Below are 23,752 nucleotides of genomic sequence, written 5' to 3'. Positions count from 1 at the left end.
AAGCTTGAAATCTTAAAGGTAACCCAACAAAAGTGTCAGCGAAGCACCAGAACATAAGATCACCAGTTCTTCGTCCAGGTCCTCACAAATAGTCGGGGACTCAATGACATCCCGGCCGGCCCTTCTGCGGACCCTATGTCCCCAACTATGACGCAAAAGCAACTCAAAATCAACTTGTGCAGTCACAATCGGCTGCCCCTTCCTAGATGGAGACAAGTCCGCTCAATTTGAACTCAGGAACTGGGAAATAGCTTTCTGTCGACATCGTTGCTTACCCCACCAGATGCTGAAAGTGGGAAGGATTGCCAACCCCGCTCCCGCCAACTGGACCCCGCACCGCCAGGCACTTGCCGAGCCGTCATCTGAAGATCGTCTCAGAGGAGAAGAAGCTTGATGTGCCCAATGATCCTGGTGTGCTATGATTGGTACTGGTCAAAGTAAAGTTTGCGAGGCCTTCTAACTTCGATGTCCAGGGAATACAAATCGTTTTACTCATGTCGCCAAGTCGTACGATACATACCTGAATCATACTTATCAAAAGGTGTAAACATCGCTTATTGACGCTGCAAGATGCATCTAATATCTCCCTCCTACCTCTTAGCAGCGACATTGCTCTGCACAGCAGTCCTCGCAGGCCCCAATCCAAATCCTCCTCACCCAAAATGCCGCTTCTCACCAACCTACACTCAATCATCAATCCTCCGCAATCCCAACGATTTCATCTCCTCCTTCCTCTACTGGGAAGGTAAATTCCACGCCAACAATGTCAGCTACAACACGCTGAACGGGATGTCATACGATGGCACCCTCATTGACCCAACCACAGGGCTCGCAACAGCTAAACATCCTTTCAGCGCTGCGAGCAAAGAGTCGTTGCAAATTATGCTGTATACACATGCGTTGGCTGGTTCAAGGGACGCGGCAAGATTCTTGTCTCCGGATGATGAAGGAAAAGCACCGGAGATTGCATTTGGAATCATGTCTTTGAAATTGAAAACGTATTTGAAGTTCAATCAGACATTTCCTGGATTCGGTGGGTTCATCCCGTGGTTCTTGGGTGATGAGACAGATATCAAGCCGACGAATGATTGGGTGAATCGAGTTCCAGCACTTGACAATGGGTACGATTCGTCTTGAAGACACTGATAGAGAAGCTAATGGAATACAGCGAACTAATTTGGGCGGTATATGGCCTGGTACAGGTTCTGGAGTCGAGCCACGACCAGAGGTACAGAGCACTCGCAAAGAGCTGGCAGGGTTGGCTTGACTACACCAAGTCAACAGTGGCCAAGGTGAGATAACCTACCCATGTGACACCGTGTCATGATGACTGAACATCATAAGGTCTTCTATGACGGTGGTGGTAGAGTCTGCGCTGTAACAACACTCAACCAGGCACTACAAGTCGATGATCCACGGCAGAACTACAGTTGTGAAGGAACCGGCACATTGAACGACCCATATGAAGGCGAATTGTTCACCTGGTGGTTGAATTTCTTTGGTGGATTATCTCGAAGAGACAAAGCCCTTCTCTGGGAAGTCAAACGGCCCCAGCTTGTAAGTGTAGAGTACAACATGGGAGGGGTTGGCCCTATAACTGTACCGAAAGGTAGGATGACCACGTCCCAACGGATTGAGTCATATCTGATCTTGATTCTCAGGCTTTTGGTTCTCAAGTCATGAACAGTGGAAGATACTTGAGATGCCGTACACCGACGTTGACCTAGTGAAGTGAGCTTCCTCCATCGCCATGCTTTTGATTCAAGACGAAGCTAACATTCCTCAGGCGACTCTTCTACAACGCCGAACGAGTAAGAACTTGCAACTCTGTCGTAACCGGGGTCCCAGGCCTCTACGCCTCAGTAAACAACTCCACCGATCCAGTAACTGGAGAAATAATCGGATACATCTCCGCCGCCGGCATCCCTTCGATATCCAATCAAACGGACCAGGAACTCGACGTGATTACGCCATATGGAAGTTTCCCCACTGTATATTTCGATAAAGGTGTTGGAATGGCATGGTGGAAGAATATGGCTGATGGGAAGAAGATGCAGAGTAAGCATCCTTTGTCTTGCATGACATATCTTGATTGCCTAACGAAGCGGAAGCTGATGAGAAGTGATAGATCCGTATGGAAGTAGTGAGTCCGCAAGAATCGATGGAACTGCTACTTCGTCTTTTGTTTCATGGGATAGTAAGATCACAACTGTGATTGCTGTTCTTAATGGTATTGGGGACTTTGTTCGTGAGAAGATGAAGCAAGATGGTATCTATAAAGATTTCATCTCAGTAAATCAGGTGAGTTCGCTATGAACATGTTTCCGACGTGTCCGCTTTGACCGTGTCGGTCTTGCTGGAGCTTATGGCTAATAGAAACGTAGCGAGAATATGGTGCCGTGTTCAAGAACCTGAAAGGGGAGCAGGTGAAGCTGTGCCTTCCGAACAGGAAGATTCCCGACCGGGGCCTAAAAGATTACACGAACTGTAGATGAGCGCTGCCTTAGTCGTCAGTTCTAGTGAATAGTTTTCCACTGTGAATTCGTCCAAGCGATGGCATCATGCTGTGCATCACACAACAGCAAATCATGGCAGCTAGAGATCTTGCACCACGCGAATAATCCAGGTGATGTCTCGCAGAAGCTTCCAGTTTATTTTTGTTCTTAAGCTCTTTGTTTGTGCCTCTTTAGGTCCAGCCCCGAAAGGCGTCCATAGAGGTCCTTGATCTTCTCCTCAAACAAAGCTTTCAGACCATGTGCTTCCTTCCGCTCACCTCCGATATGATATGGGCGTATACGATCACACAAAGCCTGCACAGAAAGGCCACTCATCATACGAACCACATCATCAAATGATACCCTTCCGTACGGCATTTCAGGCGCCGGGTACAGTCCGGCTATGGAAGCGCTCTTCAAGAGAGACCCCAGAAGCATGGAATCACATGTACTGCTGAGGTTCTTGTCATCAGTTCGTGGACAGAGAGTTTCTTGGCAATTCTGGTACCGATGAATGGTCTGGGATATCAGGGTGTAGCACTCATAGAGTGCATCTCCCCTCCGCTTCATGAGCGTATCTGCATTATTTCAATCAAAAAGCCCAGCCATTCCGATGCCCCTGAACGGGTTTGTTAAGTACCCATAATCGTACTCGGAACTGAATACATCCCCACAACTTCATTGTTCAACTCCGAATATCCGGCACGCTCAACCAAGCAAGTCATAGCCTTGAACTCCTCCGACTTGCCGAAGACCCATGCGATTTCCATCCACCTGAAAATAAGCTTCTCGTCTTCAGCCTTGATATATTCTGTTGGCAGTTTAGGTTTGAGCCGATTGATCCATGTATCCGAGTATGATTCCAGAGCTTCTACCATCTGGTATTTGTCCGCCAAAACAGCAATTGAAGCTAGGGTCTTCAAGCTGACCTTCCGAGGAACTCTCCTATTTAGGCCGTGTACGACATCGAGCAGGATTCGCATTGCCCGAGGATCGTCATCTGGGAGAGGCACCTGTACACTGCCCTCTGCACCGAGGGTATGCCCTTCTTTGAACCCCTCATGCCGTAACATTGCCCTGAAAACAGGACTTGCTAGAGCCATATGCCGTGAAGAGACCAGCATATCAATGGCCGCTTCGCCCGGCAGACTTTTTTCGTCCTTGTCTGGGTCCTGCTCTTGTGCTCCGCTTGCAGGCGTCGTAGATGACCCTCCAGTCCTCTGCTTATCTTTCCCCATGTTCACTAGCATCATCTGAAATACATCTTCAGATTCAGACCCTTCCGAAACGTCATCATTGGCTGCATCATGTGCGAATTCGGGTTCCAAGGGTGAATCGAGGTCAATTGAATAATCCTTCTCTTGCCGTTCCCGCCGAATCTTTGCTTTTTTTCTTCGCGGGTTGAGAAAGCAGCTGTAGGAGAAGATCACCGTCAGGGTCGAAAGTGTGTTTCTCGGCAGGCATTTTTGCTTTTCGGTCGAATTCGTAGAGGAAGATGATGTAAACTGTCGCGTTCGAGGAATTGTCGTTGGAGAGCCGCGTTTGGTGAGGTTGATGAGCGGGGTGGGTAGGTTTCAGGGGTGCATGTGTTCCCTGTGGGGTTGAGCTAGGGGCTTCAGCCACTTTGCCAGGGGCTTTTCGCTTAGTGACTGGACCCCTTTTCTCACTCCTCAAGTTGGTCAACACAGGACAGCACTCGTGGAGCTTCATAAGGCCATGGAATGAATTTTTATCTTATTCTCTGCTGCAACAATCTAAGAACGCTTTCTAAATACTAACCAATTGCAGGGGCTTCTATCATAATATACAGTCTATACTTCCATAACGCCGACTTCCCAACTTTAAACACAATCTCAGGTACGCTTATCCTTCACATTATACAACCCAAGCTCTCCTCCATCTTCCACCAAGAGATACATCCCCTGGAACGGCATCGGTAATCCTGGAGGTCCAGTGTTCCTTCGTTCTATCTTTCTGCGCAAGTTTTCCAATTCCGGATTGGGTTTCTCCTGAACTTCTTGGGTATTGGAAGTTGACGAAGTCTGCGGTGGCTTCCGCGCATCCGCCTCCTCCTTCAGAACCTCCTCTCGTGCAGCTCTATTTCGATACACAACTCCCCACCCACTTACGACCCACCCAAATATCTCCCAGGCAAACAATACAGGAAGAGAGCGCGAAAGTTCGTTGTTGCATCCTCCGGACCAAATCTGGAATAACATGCTAACCACCTGATGACCTGGAAGTGCGTATCCAAGCTTGTAGAATCCAGGACTGAGCTCGAACGGGAAAATGGTAGATGTGATATTGATGATCGCCCACGGCAAGACAAAGAAACTCAGGTACGCCAGCGGTACAAATGCCGTTGCTGCATCGAGAACCAGGAAGTTGACGTGCATGTACAACCACATCGCCATCCAGGTCAGGACAAATTGACCGCCTGACACACCCCAGTCCTCCTTGAATGCCCAGATATACCCAACGAGTGTCAGCGAGGCGAGAAATGTATAACTGATGGCGACGACCATTCGAATCAGCCCAACATGGAGGCTAGAGAGATATCCGTAAATACCGAAGTGAGTAGAGATGCCATTAAGTGCCAAGAGGAAGAAAAATTGCTGGATTATAGGGAGAACCAAGGTGACGGTATTGTAGAGGACCTTGGTTCCTTGTGGTGTAGGCATGATGTTGATCGAGGATGCTGAGATTGGATTCAGGAGGGCAAGCGTAGCGTTTGCGTCGTCAGTGTTGAGGAATTTGGCAGCTGAAGTCCCGTTTAGAGAACCGTATATGGAAGTGGCAGTTCCGATGAGTGTTTGCATGTTCGACAGAATGTGGCTTGACTGAACAGTGGGGTAACGAGCTTCGTTGTACTATTGGGCGCTGTTAGTCGTGATATCGAAGACTTGGTGCAGGATACCTGGTTCTTACCACATATGTCAACGTTTCACTCGAGTTGTATCCAGAAGCAGCAGCGCCACCCCCCAGCGCAGCCGACAAACGGTCTGAAGCACCATTCTGAGCAAAGATTGCAGCCCAATAATCTCCCCTACACACCGCATTTCGAATATCTTCCACTGTAGCAAACTCTTCAGAAGACCTAAAATGCAATGTCGGAAATTTGTCTCCTTCCAAGGCCGAGTATCCAGCTGACAAGGACTTCCCAACGACCCCTCCATCATAATCGACTGCCAAGATATTCAAATGACTCGCTCGGTGCGTACTCCTCCAAACAGAACCGTAGAGATACGACATGACGACAAAGAACATCACGATGACTGATAATGATGACATGACCACGCCAATTATGAATGGTTTCCGTTTTCCATTCCAAAATGGATCTGTCCAAAGTAGGCGGGCCATGATTGTGACCAGGGTTGATAACCAAAGAGGAAATCGTTGGTCTGAAGTAGAGGCAGTAGAAGAAAAATCGCTAAGACAGTGATACTTTTAATCAAGAGAAGAGGAAGCATTTCAAAGAAGAATTCGACTCACATATAAGTCCGTGGATTGGTGTTCAGATTTCACGTCATTCCTCAGCCAGCCCAACGCATGAGTGGATGCTCCACCCGTGTGTATTAGTCCAACACAGGCCCCTCTTCTCTCGCTTCTTCGCGTGTTCTAACTTTCCGCCTTCACCCGCTATTTTGCGATGGTGAGATAAAGTTTAAGGTTTCCAACCTTGAGGTTATTGCCTCAGCCTGGATTCGATAGGACGATCTCTCTGCAACCGGCTGGAATGTGTCTAAATCTATCGGTCGCTGCACGGTTGAGTGGCTTGAAGCTTTCAGTATATTGAGTCTTAGTAGCCGAGAGATATTTCGTCGCGAACTCCTTCTCCTACTCCTTCTCTTTTAATGATACTACCTTCAATTAAGTGGACAATAGGTGGGTCGAAGGAAAGGAATAATTATGTCTCCGGCCCATTATTTTGAGCCTCTATGTGGAGCCGCATGGAAATAGTTGAGCCCCGGAGACCGGTATCTTTGACGTTCGGGGTGGCGATTCAGAGGCCGAGATGCGAGACTGGCCGAGACTAACGTTTTGGCGAACGCCAGCAAGAGAGAAATTCTAACGATATAGACCGTCTCCCCGTTTGTTCTCTATGAGATAATACTGCTCGTTAACGGAATCGTCACCTCGGAGAATCGATTGGAACAAACGGAAGCAAGACAGTAAGTGAAGACACCGCCGCTCGGGACATCATCGGCATACTGGAAAGAGCTACCTATCTGCTCAAGAACAGGAGTATGAATCACCCAAAGTAGGGCATCTCTGCTGTCCATAAATTTCCTTTCGAGATTGCTCTCTGATCTCGAGATTGAAGGCTATAATAGGACTCCGGGTAAGTATTGTGCCCCTACATCCAAAAAGTCATCTCATTCTCGAACCCATTTCAGGATCCTCGCCCAATTCTCAACGCCATCATGATCCAATCCCGCCATCTCAACCAAAGCTTCCTTCCTCTCTGGATCAACGCCCATATACGCCGGCGCGCTCGCAAGCAAGTTCCTCGCGAAATCCGCATTTAGCTCTGGATGTCCCTGGAATGTCAAAATCGTATTTCCCGAACTCAAAAACACCTGATTCCCTTCAGTAAGCGCAACAAACCCTTCTGCAGGCGTCTTGACCTCTCTAGCATGGAACTCATGAATCCGAAGAGTCCCCTCTGAAGCAAATGGAAAAAACTTCTTGCCATCGGTCGTCAGAGTGATTTGCGTAACGCCAATCTCAGCTGCACCCTCCATAGTTCCTACACGTCCGCCGAAGGAAACACATATAGTTTGATGGCCCCAGCAAATCCCGACGACTTTCTGCTTCGGGAAATTCCGCACTGTGGTACGAAGATAATTTTGAAGTTTAAGAACCCATGGATCCGAACCCATAGGATCAGCTGTTCCTCCGCTTAGGACGATTAGGTCATATGTTGAAGGATCCGGATAAATTTGGGCGACTATGGGATCGTAGAAGTCGATTGTTGGACAGGCAGCATCGGAATTGAGCCTGGATGCGGATTTGATTGCTGTCTCGAATGAGATTTTGATCCCGACCATATTGGGTGAAGCAAAGCCATTGAGCAATACGCCAATTTTGAGAGGTGCTGTCATGGTGGACGATGGCTTTCTTGTGTGGAAACGGGCCGGAGCTGGTTTTGAAGAGTATTGAACATTATTCGTACTCTTCAAGAGCCTCGAGTCTCAGAGGCTCATAGAAAGCCATTCAATCTTTCAAATGTGGAATGGTTTCTATCCCGAAATTTCGTGAAGAGTGGGAGGTCGGTTGGCTAAATGTGGGATCCCGTTCGGGACGGATTGCAGCCTGTCAGCTCAGCACGCGCATGGTGCCGCAAACGCCTCCACCACGACGATACCGATTCCACGGTCAAGTTTCGGACCTGCATATACATTTATCTTCATGGTCGTGATTATTGAAAGATATTCCGAAGGAAGTGCACTTCTAATATTGAGTTCTTACCTTCCCCTTTGACAATCATCATCCACAGATAAGTCGTCCAGCTTATCAAACAAGCCACGAAGCGAAGCGAAGCCAGCCATGCCCGAAGTGGATACCAAATCCCACCACAGCGCCAAGCGTCTTATCAGTTGGAATAACCTGGAGTTTGAACCATTCAAGGGTTCTCACAGGTATTCGTCTTCACTTGGCAATCTTGTAAGATGGGGATTGTGGAGTTTCAGCAAGTCAAATATCTCGAAGACAGGGAAAGTGCACTTTGTGGCATGGTCGCCAAGACGCTTCACTTCCCGAGGAAAGATTTGGTGGTGCCCATGGGTCGAGATAAGGGATATTGACTTCGGAGGATGAGTGATAGAAGTAGAAGCCAGCGCGGATGAAGGAAGGATATAAAGTGGATGGGTATGCCACATGGTTCGCAAGTTGTCCGCGAAGGAGAGCTCTCTCCACCTGTCCCGGATATTTCCAGAAAGCTGCAGTAACAGACGCAAATATGAGCGCAGTGAGTCGAGGGCATCCAAAAAAATCTAGTACCTTCGTACTGACCATGAGTAGCCTTCTTTCAACTCGTCCGAGCCCAAGGGCGGAGACACCCTCCTCGTAGATGTCAACGCTCAATATGCTGGGTTTGAATACCACTACACGTACATAATGTTCTGCGGCTTCATTGTCTGGCTGATCATTCCGGGCATCGGTCTGCTCTATGGTGGTCTGGCTCGCCGCAAGTCTGCTTTGACACTTCTCTTCCAGAGTTTGATGGTTGCAGCCGTCACGACGTTCCAGTGGATGTTCTGGGGATACTCTCTTGCATACTCGAGGACCGCTGGACCTTTCATTGGAGATCTTGCCAACTTTGGAATGAAGAATGTAATGGCTGCTCCATCGCCAGGAAGCGCTGTGCTTCCTGAGATTGTGTTCTGTTTGTACCAACTCTTGTTCTGGTAAGTCGAATGAAATCTAAGTGCGAAACGAAGACTGACCAAAGAACAGTGCTTGCACTGTACAGATCGTGATCGGTGGTGCCTTTGAGCGTGGTCGCATCGTTCCCTCCCTCATCTTTGCCTTCTTCTGGGCAACAATCGTCTACTGTCCCATCGCATGCTGGACTTGGAACGCAAACGGGTGGTTGTTCAACCTCCCCGCTCTTGACTTCGCTGGAGGTGGACCTGTACACATCGCTTCAGGCTGGTCAGCACTCGCGTATGCCTTCGTCCTCGGCAAGCGAACTATCCCAGGAGAAGGCAAAAGTCACAGTCGTCCTCACAACACGACACTTGTCTTTCTCGGCACCGTCCTCATTTGGTTCGGATGGTTTGGCTTCAACGGTGGAAGTGCTCTCAATGCTTCAGTCCGTGCTATGCTTGCTGGATTCAACACCAATACCGCTGCCAGCTTTGGTATTCTTGGGTGGACACTCGTCGACTACTTCAAGAACGGCAAGAAATTCAGCATTGTTGGCGCTTGCGAAGGTGCTATTGCTGGTCTTGTTGGGATCACGCCTGCCGCTGGATACGTTGGTGTCTGGCTTGCCGCTGTGATTGGTTTCGTCACTGCTGCCGTTTGCGCTCTTCTCCAGGACTTGAACACCTGGCTCCATATCGACGAGGGGCTTGACGTATTCAAACTCCACGGTATCGGCGGAATGGTTGGCAGTTTCTTGACTGGTATCTTCGCTTCCGAGACCATCTCCATGCTCGACGGCGCAACATCTGCTCCGGGTGGTATCGATGGTAATGGAATCCAGGTTGGACGACAATTCGCCGAGATCACTGCTATCAGTGCATACTCGTTCATCGTCTCTGCCATTCTCCTCTACATCTTGAAATATATCCCCGGCATGCATTTGCGAGTATCTGAGGAGGCTGAGTTGAACGGCTTGGATCTCGATCAGTTTTTTGAAGAGCAGATTGGTGATTGGAGTGGGTTTGAGCAGAATCGCTTGCAGTTTGACATCAGCTCACCAACAACACCTCCTGTCCAGGAAGTTCCGGAGGCGATTGATGGTGTGGAAAAGAAGGCTTGAGTGAGCATTCGAATAATTTGAGGCAGAAATAGATTATGATATAGAAGAAGAGCCAATGAAATTGATCGAAGACATTAGCTTGGTAGTACCAAATGTTGGAACGACAGGTTGTGACTTGTCAATTATCAGCAGAAAACCACGGCGGGAATCCGTACAGATGAACGAAAGGGCTCAAGCGCACCCTGGCAGACACTTAGTTGTGATCATTTTCTCATTACCTCACCCATCTACAGCTCCGTATGTCCCTCCGTACTTGGAACTTGACTTCCCAAAGGCTGCACCTTACCCTGTGCAATCTCCGTCACAAAGCTCTCCACAGCTCTCGGCGTAACCTCATCCTCTTTAAACGGGAAAACCTGTCCATACATCGGATTGAAAACAGCCAAAGCTGGATCAGAATCAGATGCCAACCCTAGAGCTGGTAGCATGTGCCCGTACTCAGCAATATCAACAGTCACAAAGTTTAAGTATTCTTTATATGTTTTGGCGAGGGGTTTAATGGCGGCGACGTAGGCGGATCGATCTTCATCCGTGGACGTGAAGTAGTAGACTAGGGATTTTCCGGCCTTGGATGAAGTTAATATGAAGTCTTCAAAATTCACACAGGTTTGTTGTTTTGCCTACGGCTCGTACCTTCATATACTTCATCTCATTCCTTCTCGTGAACTCCCCAATCAACGGCGCAGTCGCAGTCTCGATGAACTTCTCCAAGGCATCTAATCCGGGCTGTCCAGAAAACATTTCTTGTTCTCCTTCCACCGATCTATGGCACACGATACTTGGAAACTGCATGTGTTCAGTCTTGGCGACTTTCGGGTCGGTAGCGATTCCGAAAGTAAACCTGTCGCCATGTCGTCTGGCGAGAGTCGTGAATGTTTTCTTCATATGACCGTCCTCGTCTGGGATGTAAGCGATGAAAACATCGTTGTCACTGGCTTTAAATGCTGTGATGTTTGACTTGTCCACAACCGATACTGAGGGGAGGGTGGCTCGGGTTATGAATTCCAGTATTCTATCCTAGATGTCAATTCAGGTATTCATAGGAGATTCAGATACACATGTTCATACGAAGAAGCTTTCCGTGGCCCTCGATATCTCCGCCTTTGCCCATTGCTTTGAAATAGCCGTATCGCTGGATAGGATATTATTTCTTGTTCTTTGCACAGGTCCGCGTCCACGGTACAGTCGATACTGATGAGTGAATTCTGACTTCGAGCTGTTGCTGAGAGCCATTCGGATTCCAGGGACTTGCTTGATTCGCTGTACAGTTACTATTAGCCGTAAATCTATATCGGATATGTGGGGTAGTCTCACGTCCATGGCTTCGAAAGACCAGCAAGTCAGTCACAGGTCGAGTCAGATGGCTCTTGCAAACATGGGGGTTGAACTTACCGCAACAACTGAAACCATTAGTTAAATTCGATGATGATAGGAATCAGATGACAGTCTCGACTTACAAGCGACTAGTGATAACTCATTTTTGGTTGTAATGGATTCGAATTGATCTCTATCGACGTGACTCCATCCAGATGCTTCTCTAATTAACAGAAGGTCTATCACACAGACGAGAAGCGATCTTGGTAACATTTTGATAATAGAACAAGTGCCCCCAAGAATTTATGTATCAATTTCTGGAAGTTGTTAAATTGAGGAAGTAAAAAAGTACCCCGCGAGAGGAAATGGCGGGAGAGGCTTTCGGTTCAGCGCGACACAGGGGAGCTTTACCCCTGAGCTTGACCCTACAGGGATAGCTGATGCCCAAACGCGGGGAGCTGCACCCTGTCAGTACATCATCCTGGAACATATTTTGCTTCACATCGACTTCTCCCGTTTCATGACCAAACCATCATGACATTTGGCATACCGGGAACTCTGATCCAGCTGTCTAATTGGAAGATTGGAGCACAGTAGCCGTTTGATCGGACGATATGGGCGCAGGGTCCTTAACTCTTTTGGAGGGGTTGACTTGCTGTAAATCGTCGCCGTAGCTCATCTTCGACTTCCTACATCGACAATTCTCTTCGTTTGCAGAACAAGTCACAATTGAAGATGACACGACCTAGATATATGTTGTTGGCAGTGATTGCTTTGTTTATGAGCAATGTCCAAGCAAGCCAGAAACCACTCTCTGAATATTCTTGTACTCACCCGCCATACAAAGTACACATCTTCTCGAAGAACCCTCTGGTTATCTATATCCCCAACTTCCTGACAGCTGAGGAGCGCGACCATCTTCAAGAAATCACGTAAGATCATTACGAGTCGCCCCCGGGGCCATGAACTGACAGATACGCAGCAAAGGCACATTCACAAACTCTGCGGTAGCAGATGAATCTGGAGAACAGGGCCTTCGCCAAACTCGAACATCCCAATCCACGAGCGTCATCCGCGACACCACCGTCCGCTGTATCGAAACTCGAGCGCTCGAGTTCCAAGGCTTCGATACCCCTCGGTCACATCTCGAGCCCCTCCAACTGGTACAATACGGCAATGGCGAGAACTACCACCTGCATACGGACTGGTTCGAAGCACCATCTCGAATGACTCCTGAAGTTGGCGGAAATCGTCTCTCGTCATTCTTCGTTTATGTTGCTGCGAACAACCTCACTGGTGGCGGCACGAACTTTCCTATATTGAATGCACCGTATGACAAGCGGTGGTGCGAGTTTGTGGATTGTGATGAGCAGTGGGAGAGTGGGGTAACGTTTAGACCTGTGCCGGGGAATGCGGTATTCTGGCAGAACTTACATGAGGATGGCAGTGGAAACCCAGCGACCATTCATGCGGGCTTGCCAGTGACAAGCGGATCGAAATTGGGAATGAATATCTGGACTCGGCAGGGGCCGTTGGATGAAAAGTTCAGAGGATTTGATGAGTACGATGATAATGAATAATAGACCATTGAAGGCTACTTGGCCAAATCAAGATAATCCGACGAAATTCGAAGGACAAAATGCGAATAGGCTGGTATGTTCTCAACAGCGGATCAAACTCAAAATCAGTGAATGATTTAAGATCCGTCAGAAAGTATGGGACTATTCACATTGCCAGGCGATATTTTCGGCACAAACAAACTATGAATACTCATTATCTCTTACTTCCGTTAATTTCAGTAAATTTCCCATTATTATTTCAAATAATATCATGATGGGAAGCTTGGAAGGGCAGCACAGAATGCCGAAGGTAACGCCTTAAAGCAGACTAGTGTGGGCATCAACCCCACTATGTATGTAACAGCCTCCAAAAACCAACAGCTCAACTTCTCAAACAGCAAAGAAAATTGGACTGGGGCCTAGGAATGAAGTTGTCGGCACAGAATGGCCCTCAACTTGGGCAGTCTGCCCAACGAGATCTTGAGCAAGATCTTCCACAGAAACCGTCTCTCCAACAATGACATGTGCTCCGTCGCACGCACATGCAAGCACTTCAACGTGGTCAGCACCCCGCTCGTATACTCAAACGTTAAAGCCAGACGTTTCGTCAACGACGAAAGACGATTTAGCCTCATCCAGACCCTCAAGGACAACCCGAGCCGAGCGAATTTGATACTGAAGCTCAGCTTCTCATGGGCCGATAATGGGACGACATTTGGTGAAGACCAAGAGTCCATTGTGCAGTTCCTACTTCGACGAACAACTCGGCTACGAACGTTGAAAATGAAAGTTACTGCTATGAAAGAATATCCTATGCCAATTCCGGTAGTCAGTGGTGCGTTTTTGGATGTCAATCCTATGGCAGAGCTTTGGCGAGTTGAGGTATCATGTATCAACATCACTGTGGGTAGGATCTAGCACCATCAGCTCTTGCTAATACCCCTTATTCCCGGAGACCTCGAAGTTACAAATACTAATTGAGAAGTGGCAAACCATGGGCAACATTCTTCTTCTCCCGAAGATCAGCGCTATCTTTTTTATGCCAATGGACATAGATCCCTCAAGAGTTGAAGGCCATCTACCACAGCGACCGGCAGGCAGAACTTCTAAGATCCGTTATCTTGCCCTCGAAGGTCATCCGAAATGTGTGCCCTCTGTACATGAGTTACTGCAGTGGAGCAGCAACTTGGGAGCCCTGCTCTACGACTTTGGAGAGTATGACGATTCGGGGCTACATGCCCCATCTACACTACAAGAGTTTCTTGCTCCAATTGTACCTACAGTATTCTACTTGGATCTACAGGGTCGTCATACCGACGACTTCCATTGCTCGCTTATTGACTTCCATGACTTTCCCAAGTTGAGGACTCTGGAAATTAGTCGATCACTGCTATTTTTCACAATCTTTGAAGAAGGCGGAAAGCATGTCGTGGAACCTTCCTCTCGCAATGGTCTCTACCTGAGATTACCACGTATACTTGAGGAGTTGGTAGTAGGTCGAACCACTTCACAGTCTACAGAATCATGCAGCTGATCACACGACAGATCTTCTTCGATTTCGGGTCTGCCATACTAGATCGCAAACACCATTCCAGAAGTCACAACTTTGTTGATGAGGAGTACGACTGGATCGAAGAGCTGGCAACATTCAAACCAGATTACTTGCCGAATTTGAAACGAGTCAAATTCGCAGAGCATTCCGACCCAGATCCAGGGTCCCATAATGTGCGAAACTTCAGCGTTGGGATCCTCAAGAGCTTTGACGCGATTATTCAAGCAGCGGGAAATCGAGCTCACAGTCTTTGTCAGATCATATTCGGTGTACAGAAATGGCGAGATTGATGATATAGGTACTAGAAATATCGTAAATCCTAGCCCAAGACGATTGCTGGAAGTGGAGGAGCTGGACATCACGACCACTTGAGCATCATGCATGCACTGTGCCGCTTGGATTGATTGGACATGGATACGCCGTACACCCCGCTAGCTTACCAATGTCGCGACACAATACCTCAACACTTTTGATAGAAATTCGATGATAATGTACACGAAGAGCTCAATTGATCAACTTCACTATCTTCCTACCATGCCATCTTCAGACATAAGAACATCGGTCAGCTTCAAGGACTTCCAGCAACTCAGCCCAACCATTTCTCTCTACCGCCCCTCCGACTCGAACACCAAATCTCACCCTGCCACTCCCCAGGATCGGTCACTCATCATCCTCGCCCCATGGCTCTCAGCTCAGCCTCGTCATATTACCAAGTACACGGACGCATATCAATCTCTCTTCCCCAACGCCTCAATCCTCGTCATCTGCACCACAGCTGCAGACATGGTGTACCGATCTTACCATTCGCAACAGGAAGATCTCAACACGGTTCTACCTGTCTTGCAAGCCAACGATGATAATGGAGAACTAGACATCCTGCTTCATATGTTTAGCAACGCCGGTGCTCATAAAGCTAGTCAAATCGCAAGAGCACATCAAGGCCAGACCAAAACAACATTGAAGTGCGGGGTAATGGTGTTTGACAGTACCCCAGGCATTGCGACATATTCTCGCATCGTCGATGCTATGACTGTCGGATTACCCACCATTCCCATTCTGCGACAGCTGCTGGCTTGTGTGGTACACTTACTGGTGGCGTTGATCTGGCTGCACATTCATTGCTGGAGGCCCAAATTTGGTGGAGAGGGCGAGGATGGACTTGAATGACCCGACCCTGATACAGTCGAAGAGGGGAAGACTGTATTTTTATAGTACTGTAGATCGCATGGTTGGCTGGGAGGATGTTGAAAGACATGCTTTGGATGCTGAGCAAAAGGGAGAGCATGTGATGAGGGAGAGGTGGGTTGGAAGCCCACATGTAGGACATATGGCGAATGATGGAGAGAGGTATTGGGGAGCTGTCAAGAGCCGTTGGGAGAGACTGCAGTAGCTCCAGAAATTGACTTCATCAAGACGGTAATTATTTGATCTATCTGAGCCCAAAATCAATCCCAGATCTCTTTGCCAGCCAATTTTCTCTCCATCTAGCTATAAAAAAAGCAAGTGAAAGGCGACCGCCCTACAGGCCAATAAAATCAATGTGTCCATTAGTTGGTGAACTGATACAAAACTGCTAGGGAAGGGACATAGAGGACATCAGCGAGCCAGAATTTGCAGCCTCTAGAACTGTTTTGGGTTCTCTCTGCTGTCGCCTTATGAAAGGTTAGGCACGACTCAGAACACGGCCTTTGGGCGCCCCATCTCAGCCTCTTTAGGCTCTTAGTTTAGCGAGACTGATACAAGCGTTGATCTAACTGCTGAGCGCTTTCGGCCTTTTGATCGTACCCTTTAGCGACTCGCTTCGGGCAGGACTGTACTTGTCGTACTTGAGTCGATACCCCTTGGATATAACAGCTCCTGGTAGCTGACTGCCATGTGCCAGAAGCGCCAGAATTAGCCTTGTTCCTAAAGCTAACTTGACAACCACCATCCTCTTCTCCTCTCCAAACCCTATAATAGCAGGACGTGTCAATGACTGCAGACTACATATATTCCGGGTCGACATATGTGATGGGTCTGTACTCTGGTATTTCTTCCTTTGATTGGTGCAGCATACGGGTCCAGTGACTTCAGCCCTGGCAAGGCTCCGCCAACATTGACAGTCTTTCCCTTTTCTGACTACCCCTCTCCCTCATGAACCTTTCAAAACGATATCTAGTGAAGTGACATATACTTGCGAACATCCCAATCAGCTGCGGTATTATCCAAGATCTCCCAGCCTAATTCTTTGGCCCCACAAGTTGACCCTATTCGCAGCCTCGCGACTGGAAACTACGCCGGTCAAGAGAGGATACAATGGCAGAGGTGCTAGGTGTTGTTGCCAGCGGTATAGCCGTGACTCAGCTCGCTGGACAAGTGGCGAAGAGCGTTATCAAGCTGAAGGAATGCTGGGATCAAGTCCAGGAAGCGCCTGCCGATATCAAATATCTCCTTCGCGAGATCGACTCTCTCAACCTCATACTGAACCATATTCAAGAAGGTCAGACGAAGCAGGAAAAACCAGACTGTCAGTGCATAATCTTTGCATACAACAGAGTTTTTCCTTGTGCAAAGAAGGTGCCGATGAGCTACGTGGGCTGGCCGATGAACTGGCCGAGAAGATTGATAAGAAGGTATGGAGGGTAAAGGTAGGGTCGGTGAAGGTTATCCTGAAGAAGGAAGATATCAAAAAGTTGAAAAAACGCATGAAGCATGCGATTCAGGTGCTGCAATTGTCTTACCAGTGGCATACCAAGTATGTGCTACAACATAACATACGGAAGTGGCGCTCAATTACACAGTGCTATGATCCAACTCCAGCCTGACATCATTGTCACCAGAATGACCAACCACCTCACAACGCTCACAACAGCTAATACCACACAAGAAGAGTCAGGAACATCATTAGGTCGAACTAACGAAATCCAAGATACTGGCTCTATCGTCCAGCGACAGTACGACATGTGGATCTCGTCTCCCTCGTGGATTGCATACCTTTTCGGGCAGTTCGAATATCACCGACGTACACGAATGTGCAAAGGCCGAGAAATAAACGACGTGAACGCTAGATACAAGCTACCTGATTTCCTGTCCAATAGAGTGCTGGATTTTCAGTGCCACAAGATGTTGACCGGCTGGAGGGTAGACATACATACTTTTCGTATGATACCCTTCGACAATCCGTTCTTCGAAGCAATTGAAAATGATGATATTACCGCTTTCAGACATATGTTAGTGAATAAAGAATACCTTGTCACGGACCGAGACGAGGACAATACAACTCCTCTTCACGTGAGCATTGGACCCTACTCCATAATTATTGAATTCTGGATTGACTCAGAAAGTAGCTTGCAGTACAGCATGGCAATGTTGAAATATGCAGAGAATTATTGCTAGCAGGTGCGGATGTCTCCATTCAAGATTGCGACTCCGAGTAAGTCTCCTCAATTTCATTTGGTAATAATCGTTTATGTATCTTTCATTTCAATGCGTTGCAAGGACAACTTGAACAGATTTGCTTCACACCTCTCCCGTAGCATGTTACCGTTTATTTCGCTGCCTATGGTCCCCTTCCGAGTCCAATTGCCTAGCTTGGTTGATGATGTACATGCTGCTGTACGGCCAGCAAAGCTTTTGAGGTATAAACTATTTGAAAGGCCCAATTTTGATGATGGGATCTTTTAAATGGACATATATTTTAGGGAGCAGAGTTTGGAATATCTTAAAAGCAATGTCCTTGACCTAAGCAAGAAGATTAAACCGGATAAGAGGACCCGAGGGAGATGTCCTCGAACGAACTGTGTTTCCCAACCTCGCCCTTGAGTCGAACTTCGTTCCTCTGATTGTTCTTAGTACCCCGTTCCATACCGCCCTACTCTATGGAGCAGTGAACACATTTCATGGAAGCACTGGTGCCTTTGAGATATGTCGTTTATTACTCAAGGAAGGGGCTATCGACATTCTCGTTAATGATCGCAAAATCTTTCAATACTTCCATGGATCCCTCGAGATGTTGCGTTTTCTACATCGGGAAGTCAATCACTCATATACTATCGAAACCTCTGTTTCTGCCCAGAATCGGGTAGCTGTTGCTGCATGGATCGCGAAGTCAGCTAGCCGACATAACACTGCGCTCTTGGTAGAGTACTGGCTGGAAGCTGAAGGCAGCACAGAGAGGGAGCTTCCGTATTGGAAGGATGGGATGGGCAGAAATTTCTTACACATTTTAGCCCAGTCCTTTGCTCGAGCTTCCTGTGGCACTATCCACGAAAAAGTATTTGATAAAAGTTTGGATGGCAAGATTTTGTGCCAACTTTCAACGACAAGAAACAAGCGCTGCACCTGGCGACCGCTTCTGCGTAAAGCAATCCTAGCAAGATGCCCGGTTGTGGCTGTTGATAACAGTGGACGAAGCATCCTCTGGACTCTTATTCTGGAATTCCTGACAGAACGATACTTCAGAGGCGCCCCTTCAAGACTTAAAGGTTGTGGTACACGAGTGGCTCGAAGATCTTATGGACTGTGGTGTTGATCTTCTGCAGTATGGCGAAGCAGAAGCCATGCATTGGAAGCCAGGCAAGTGTGGCTTTGAATGCTCCTGTACCCTAAGCACCCAGCTGGTGGGAGTATGCTATAAGCAGCACATTTCATATTGGCATTATCTAATCGATGCTTCCCGGTATATTCGATCTGCCACATGTAGAGGAATTACGGTCGCATTTTCATATGGACCACGACCTGAGGATTGGATCTTAACATATACTCCAGGAGGGTCCCATCATGAGGAATTCAATAAAATGGTCGATGGCAACGGCGATGACGTGTCTCATCTTTACGGGCCATCTAAGTATGAGCAAGACGACCGGATGGATGATGTACTGCCGCAGGATTATATTTCAGAAGATGAGTTGTCAGAAGATGGGCATGAAGAGTCAGACCAGCGACCAGCCGCGCGACCAATTCCCGGATCGTGGAGTCTGGACTTCGAATAGTGTAAACGCTGCATTCAATTAAACAGCCTTCTATAGGATCATTACTATTCACAGCACGAAAAGTTCCACAACGAAGAATTTACAACCATTCTGTTTGACATCTAATGACACATTAGATTCAATTATAAGGAACTCAACCACCTTTACCTGCTCATGAAGACACCTTGTCGGACGATCCCGAAGTCTCGACCTTCCTCTCCCTGGCAATCTCCTGCTCAACAGCCGCCCTCGCCTCAGGACTCTCCTCTAGAATCTCATCAATTGTCCTCACTGGTCCCGTGAAGAAAGTCTTTCCTCCATACTTCGGGAACCAGAAATACACCACACAAAACACCAGCACGAACCCCAACACCGCAACAGCATAGTTCATTTCCTGCGCATTTGGGCTCGGATAGATAGGGAACAGGAGCAGGATGAAGATGAACGTCATCCAGGCGACGGAATAGATGGCGGAGATGTAAGAGATGGTGTTACCCATGTAGAATACGCCAGGGGTGAAATGCCCGAAGCAGAGTCGGGAGACCAAGGGCATGCAGTACGCGAAGTACAGGCCCATGATGGCAAGATTGAAGATGGAGTTGATGGCGATGGTGTTCACGAGCATGAGGAGTCCTTCGAGGAGAGTGCATACGGCGACGAAGCCGACGGCACGTGCGGGTGTTTTATTTGCTGAGAGCTTGCGGAGAAACCCTGAGAAGGGGAGGCCGTGATCTGTTTCCTATCAGTCTCGTCTTCTTAATCATCCAATGACTTTCTTACCTCTAGCAAATGCAAACGTTTCTCTTGACGCAGCAACCATCAAGATCGAGCAGTTGCAAATCGAGCTGAACCACAAAAATACCAATAGTGCGATACTTCCGTTCTTTCCTAGACTATTAAAGGCAATCTGCGCGAATGGCTGACCGAGAGGACTCTCGACAAGATCGATCACGCCAGTTCCCATGCAGAACGCGATTGTGATTATGACTGCCCAGCCAGTAACGGTTGCCACGACCAAGGAGGATATCATAGCAAAAGGAACAGCCTTGGCAGCATTGCTCGCTTCCTCTGCGATAGTTGCACTACTCTCGAATCCGGATACGACCCATACAGGTGTCAGGAAGCTCAACATGAAGGCCCATCCGTTGTTTGGCCAAAAGCCAGTGTTCTCGAACCCAGCGAAGACAAAATGGGCACTGTTCTTGTACTCGCTAGGTGTCTTTGCTGCCAAGGCGATGATGAGCGAGAGCAGCATAGCTAGTTGCACGAAGATGTAGAAAGCGTTGAGCTTGGAAAGTAGTGCGGATGAAACGCAAGTCATGCAGAAGGTGAGGAGAGTTGTGGCGGCGAACATGCCGTAGTTGTGGTATTTACTTGCGACCCAAGTTCCATCACTGCCAATGGAGCATGTAGCTCCTAATATCAGAGTCGCGGCGTAGATGGTAGAAGCGTAGATAGACATATATCCGAGGACGTTCATATATCCGGCCAACCAGCACATGAAGGCTCTCTGGCGAGGGGGAGTAAGTCGTGCTACCCACTATCAGACTCGACGTCAGCAAACCCGCGCGGAAATACATGCGGATAGATAGGGGTCTCACATAGTAAAGTCCTCCAGACGTTGGCATAGAACTACCCAACTCGCCCAAACTGGCAGCCACGGGTATCAAGAGCAGACAGCCAGCAAGGTACGTCCAAACCATTCCCACGCTTCCAGCACTGCCCAAGGAAAAGATGATCGACTCTGCGATTGCTGGCGCTATTCCCATTGCTCCAAAACTTTGACCGAAGACTGTGAGGTAGGAGAACTCTCGCTTGAGTTCTGCTCTATATCCCAATGAGGCGAGAAGTTGGTCATCGGCAGAAATCAGAGCCGTGCTACCTTCTTCCATACCCAGGACAGCGTGCGCTTTCTTGACTTTGTCGTCGCGTGTGATGGAGCCTTCTGGGCTACCATCTTCGTAGCTGGGCTGTGAGGCCATTGTTTCGATTCGAGTTCCGCTGAAGTTATCCTCGATACAATCGGATACTCTCCGAAATCTTAGTACCCAAAGGGGTTTCAAAGGGGCTGCTAGAAAAAGAGATTCAATGGCAACTCCAATGCGTGGGGAAGCAGACATTCTTATTCCAGGACGCCCTGTCTATCCACGCTTCACCCGCACTGATGGCTTGCTGGTCCTGATAAGCAAAGACAAGTTCCAGACCAGGGTGCAGATTCTAGCATGTCATGACCTATCTTTCTCTGCATAAGTCTACCGCTTACAGTCCTCTTACTTCAGATCTCTGGGTTCCTGTTCAGCCAACCAGAATATCCGAGCATTCAGCCCATCAAATGATGATCTCGGGACTCGGTCTTCGTTTGATGCCATGACAAAAATTGCTGCAAGAGGGCCAAGATAAGCGATTTTCGGGGGAGCTTGGATGAAGCTTGTCACTGGACGGCTGGGCCCGATAAGAAACTTTCTCAGGGGTTGGGACGGGCTAACGACTGCTGATAACAAGAGTAATCTCTTCAAAAAGTATAACCTAAGAGATCTGAATAATAGGTTCCTAATAGAAAACCTGACAAGACGTAAGGAAGACAATGCATATATTCAACTTGATACAGAACATTGCCCTCCATCTACTTACACAAGACTTGTAGAGTGGATACTGTGACGGGAATACCCCATGCACGAAAGGGAAAAAAAGCAAGCAACTGTGGAGATTTGGCAGGCAGGATCTGACCTTTGACAAGAAACCATTCTGTAAAAATTGCACCTTGAACTCCTGGTGCCATGCAGGGCATGCAGGTCCCTGATAAGTCGGCAGGTATTTCATTCGACTCTCGTGAGTTCGTGATACCCGCGTTGCATGGACGACTGCGATGCTGCCAATGAGCACTCAATACGCGACTTGGCCGTGAACGTGATTGCATTGGACAGGTGTCCGGCCCTCAGTGTGTGATGACTGCTGACACCAAAACCACAAAGTCGGTCTGCTCTTCTTCGCTGGGTCTCAACCTTCAAGATTTGGACCGGTCCCTGTCGCCAAGGTACCAGCAATGAGGATCGTCTTTGTCGGACAATAATAAGACACCGAGCACCCTTGGTCGTGGTTGATATTGAGGCGATCCATCGTGGACCGATTTTGGAGGTGAGAATTTGGTGGCATGGCGCGGAGAACTAATGCAATCGACACGAATGCGGAGGCACGTTGCCAAATGGCTGGTTTAAGTAATGTGTATGAGCCGCAAAAACTGAGAAGAAGAGCAATTGAAGAGAAAGAGAGATGGTTAAGACAGATGGGAATGCCGGACTTTAAAGGGCGGAAAAGCAACGGGTAAGGCATTTTCTATGTGTCAACGATACTGAGAAGCTAATTTCATGACGACTTGAACGGTGCGAGGGGGCAGGTTGTGGCTGCTCTAGGATTTATACTGGTCGAGGAGCAAATGTTCTTCCAACTCCCAGTTTCAGTATATATGCAACTTGATTATTCCTCCCTGAAGTAATCACATCATGGAGTCCAAATCGCCATTTCGGCAAGGGGTGTCAAAGTCACGTGAGTGACACTGAAGGAAACCGTGATTCGCATTCTCGCTTCTTCGCCCCTGTGTACTTCTCTGCTGTTTTGATTGGTTCTATCGGTCATCAGCTTTTTAAGCTCTTGTGTCAGTTCTTGGCTGATAAGTTTCTATAATCTGGGATGTTCTCTTCTAGATTCTTTTCGACTCTCCTTGCCGACAGTCGTTCAAGGGATCGATCAATCTTTAGAAAATATTTGCCAGCACGCCTACTTCCAATTTGGTCCCTCTATTGGCTTTGGATATCTGCCTAAGTATCACTAGTACTCTGATTTCATTTATTGATTTCCCCCAGACCAGTGTTGTTGTTAAGTTTAGCCGTTGACCCTGTCATTCACTCGCCTCCTCGAAAAGTTCGGGATATATGGCAAGATTGCGAGTAGTCTTCGGAGACCGCTTTCTAGACATGCTGGTAGTCACAGTATTAAAAGGTATTGTACGCGTGGTATTTTCTGTTTGTCTGAATGACATTCCTTGGTAGTGGATAGACGTGTTCACGTGACATGCATGTGCACATCTGAGCTTCCCTTACCTTACTGCTCAAGTGCATGTTTTCCAGCGAAAACCCCGGGAATACGGTGTGCTTGATTCCCTGGTAAGTGTAATTTCGGCGATCTTCTTCATTCTGTCGATTGACAGGGTCGTTCGATCCCGAAGTTCAGGAAGCGAGAAGTCTATTTCTACTCCACTTCGCAGGTCGAGGTCAGTAGCATTTCGCCAGCATCTTTTTAGAATCGATTTGTTATCAATTGCGCGTAATGAATCATTCAGAGGCTATTCAACAACTGCAAGGAGCGATTCAATGACTCCTTTACTTCTCCGGTTG

General features: G+C 48.0%; 11 protein-coding genes across 11 annotated transcripts; 6 read left to right on the top strand and 5 right to left on the bottom strand.

Moving 5' to 3' along the window:
* Window positions 1-570: 570 nt before the first annotated feature.
* Window positions 571-4,026, top strand: ONS95_003047 (uncharacterized protein; the record flags this gene model as incomplete). Its single annotated transcript, XM_058496332.1, has 7 exons — window positions 571-1,121; window positions 1,169-1,292; window positions 1,345-1,609; window positions 1,662-1,731; window positions 1,787-2,058; window positions 2,129-2,301; window positions 2,385-4,026. 7 exons carry the CDS (start codon window positions 571-573, stop codon window positions 2,493-2,495), a joined length of 1,566 nt encoding a protein of 521 aa, XP_058353582.1. The 3' UTR covers window positions 2,496-4,026.
* Window positions 3,128-3,733, bottom strand: ONS95_003046 (uncharacterized protein; the record flags this gene model as incomplete). Its single annotated transcript, XM_058496331.1, has 1 exon — window positions 3,128-3,733. The coding sequence occupies one exon, from the start codon at window positions 3,731-3,733 to the stop codon at window positions 3,128-3,130; it is 606 nt and encodes a 201-aa protein (XP_058353583.1).
* A 322-nt stretch (window positions 4,027-4,348) lies between the features above and the next one.
* On the bottom strand, window positions 4,349-5,855 carry ONS95_003045 (uncharacterized protein; the record flags this gene model as incomplete). Its single annotated transcript, XM_058496330.1, has 2 exons — window positions 4,349-5,365; window positions 5,424-5,855. The coding sequence occupies 2 exons, from the start codon at window positions 5,853-5,855 to the stop codon at window positions 4,349-4,351; spliced, it is 1,449 nt and encodes a 482-aa protein (XP_058353581.1).
* Window positions 5,856-6,871: 1,016 nt separating this feature from the next.
* Window positions 6,872-7,600, bottom strand: ONS95_003044 (uncharacterized protein; the record flags this gene model as incomplete). The annotated part of the gene is made up of 1 exon (XM_058496329.1): window positions 6,872-7,600. The coding sequence occupies one exon, from the start codon at window positions 7,598-7,600 to the stop codon at window positions 6,872-6,874; it is 729 nt and encodes a 242-aa protein (XP_058353580.1).
* Window positions 7,601-8,457: 857 nt separating this feature from the next.
* On the top strand, window positions 8,458-9,987 carry ONS95_003043 (uncharacterized protein; the record flags this gene model as incomplete). The annotated part of the gene is made up of 3 exons (XM_058496328.1): window positions 8,458-8,466; window positions 8,520-8,905; window positions 8,955-9,987. The coding sequence occupies 3 exons, from the start codon at window positions 8,458-8,460 to the stop codon at window positions 9,985-9,987; spliced, it is 1,428 nt and encodes a 475-aa protein (XP_058353579.1).
* Window positions 9,988-10,214: 227 nt separating this feature from the next.
* ONS95_003042 (uncharacterized protein) lies at window positions 10,215-11,574 on the bottom strand (the record flags this gene model as incomplete). The annotated part of the gene is made up of 6 exons (XM_058496327.1): window positions 10,215-10,553; window positions 10,621-10,999; window positions 11,056-11,247; window positions 11,302-11,309; window positions 11,380-11,387; window positions 11,445-11,574. 6 exons carry the CDS (start codon window positions 11,572-11,574, stop codon window positions 10,215-10,217), a joined length of 1,056 nt encoding a protein of 351 aa, XP_058353578.1.
* A 462-nt stretch (window positions 11,575-12,036) lies between these two features.
* ONS95_003041 (uncharacterized protein) lies at window positions 12,037-12,881 on the top strand (the record flags this gene model as incomplete). Its single annotated transcript, XM_058496326.1, has 2 exons — window positions 12,037-12,233; window positions 12,284-12,881. 2 exons carry the CDS (start codon window positions 12,037-12,039, stop codon window positions 12,879-12,881), a joined length of 795 nt encoding a protein of 264 aa, XP_058353577.1.
* A 423-nt stretch (window positions 12,882-13,304) lies between these two features.
* Window positions 13,305-14,702, top strand: ONS95_003040 (uncharacterized protein; the record flags this gene model as incomplete). Its single annotated transcript, XM_058496325.1, has 3 exons — window positions 13,305-13,763; window positions 13,846-14,352; window positions 14,406-14,702. 3 exons carry the CDS (start codon window positions 13,305-13,307, stop codon window positions 14,700-14,702), a joined length of 1,263 nt encoding a protein of 420 aa, XP_058353576.1.
* Window positions 14,703-14,946: 244 nt separating this feature from the next.
* ONS95_003039 (uncharacterized protein) lies at window positions 14,947-15,579 on the top strand (the record flags this gene model as incomplete). Its single annotated transcript, XM_058496324.1, has 1 exon — window positions 14,947-15,579. One exon carries the CDS (start codon window positions 14,947-14,949, stop codon window positions 15,577-15,579), a length of 633 nt encoding a protein of 210 aa, XP_058353575.1.
* A 914-nt stretch (window positions 15,580-16,493) lies between these two features.
* ONS95_003038 (uncharacterized protein) lies at window positions 16,494-19,382 on the top strand (the record flags this gene model as incomplete). The annotated part of the gene is made up of 5 exons (XM_058496323.1): window positions 16,494-17,146; window positions 17,193-17,682; window positions 17,739-17,824; window positions 18,244-18,794; window positions 18,853-19,382. Exons 1-5 carry the CDS (start codon window positions 16,797-16,799, stop codon window positions 19,380-19,382), a joined length of 2,007 nt encoding a protein of 668 aa, XP_058353574.1. The 5' UTR covers window positions 16,494-16,796.
* A 151-nt stretch (window positions 19,383-19,533) lies between these two features.
* Window positions 19,534-23,128, bottom strand: UGA4_1 (GABA-specific high-affinity permease; the record flags this gene model as incomplete). The annotated part of the gene is made up of 3 exons (XM_058496322.1): window positions 20,963-23,128; window positions 20,142-20,901; window positions 19,534-20,093 (listed from the first exon to the last, which is right to left on the bottom strand). Exons 1-3 carry the CDS (start codon window positions 21,479-21,481, stop codon window positions 19,534-19,536), a joined length of 1,839 nt encoding a protein of 612 aa, XP_058353573.1. The 5' UTR covers window positions 21,482-23,128.
* Between the last annotated feature and the right edge of the window lie 624 nt (window positions 23,129-23,752).

This window comes from Cadophora gregata, assembly GCF_030347475.1.
Source record: "Cadophora gregata isolate MNR1 chromosome Unknown scaffold_12, whole genome shotgun sequence".
Classification (NCBI taxonomy): Eukaryota; Fungi; Ascomycota; class Leotiomycetes; order Helotiales; family Ploettnerulaceae; genus Cadophora; species Cadophora gregata.
Note: the sequence above shows the minus strand (reverse complement) of the source record. Positions and strands in the feature narration are given on the sequence as shown.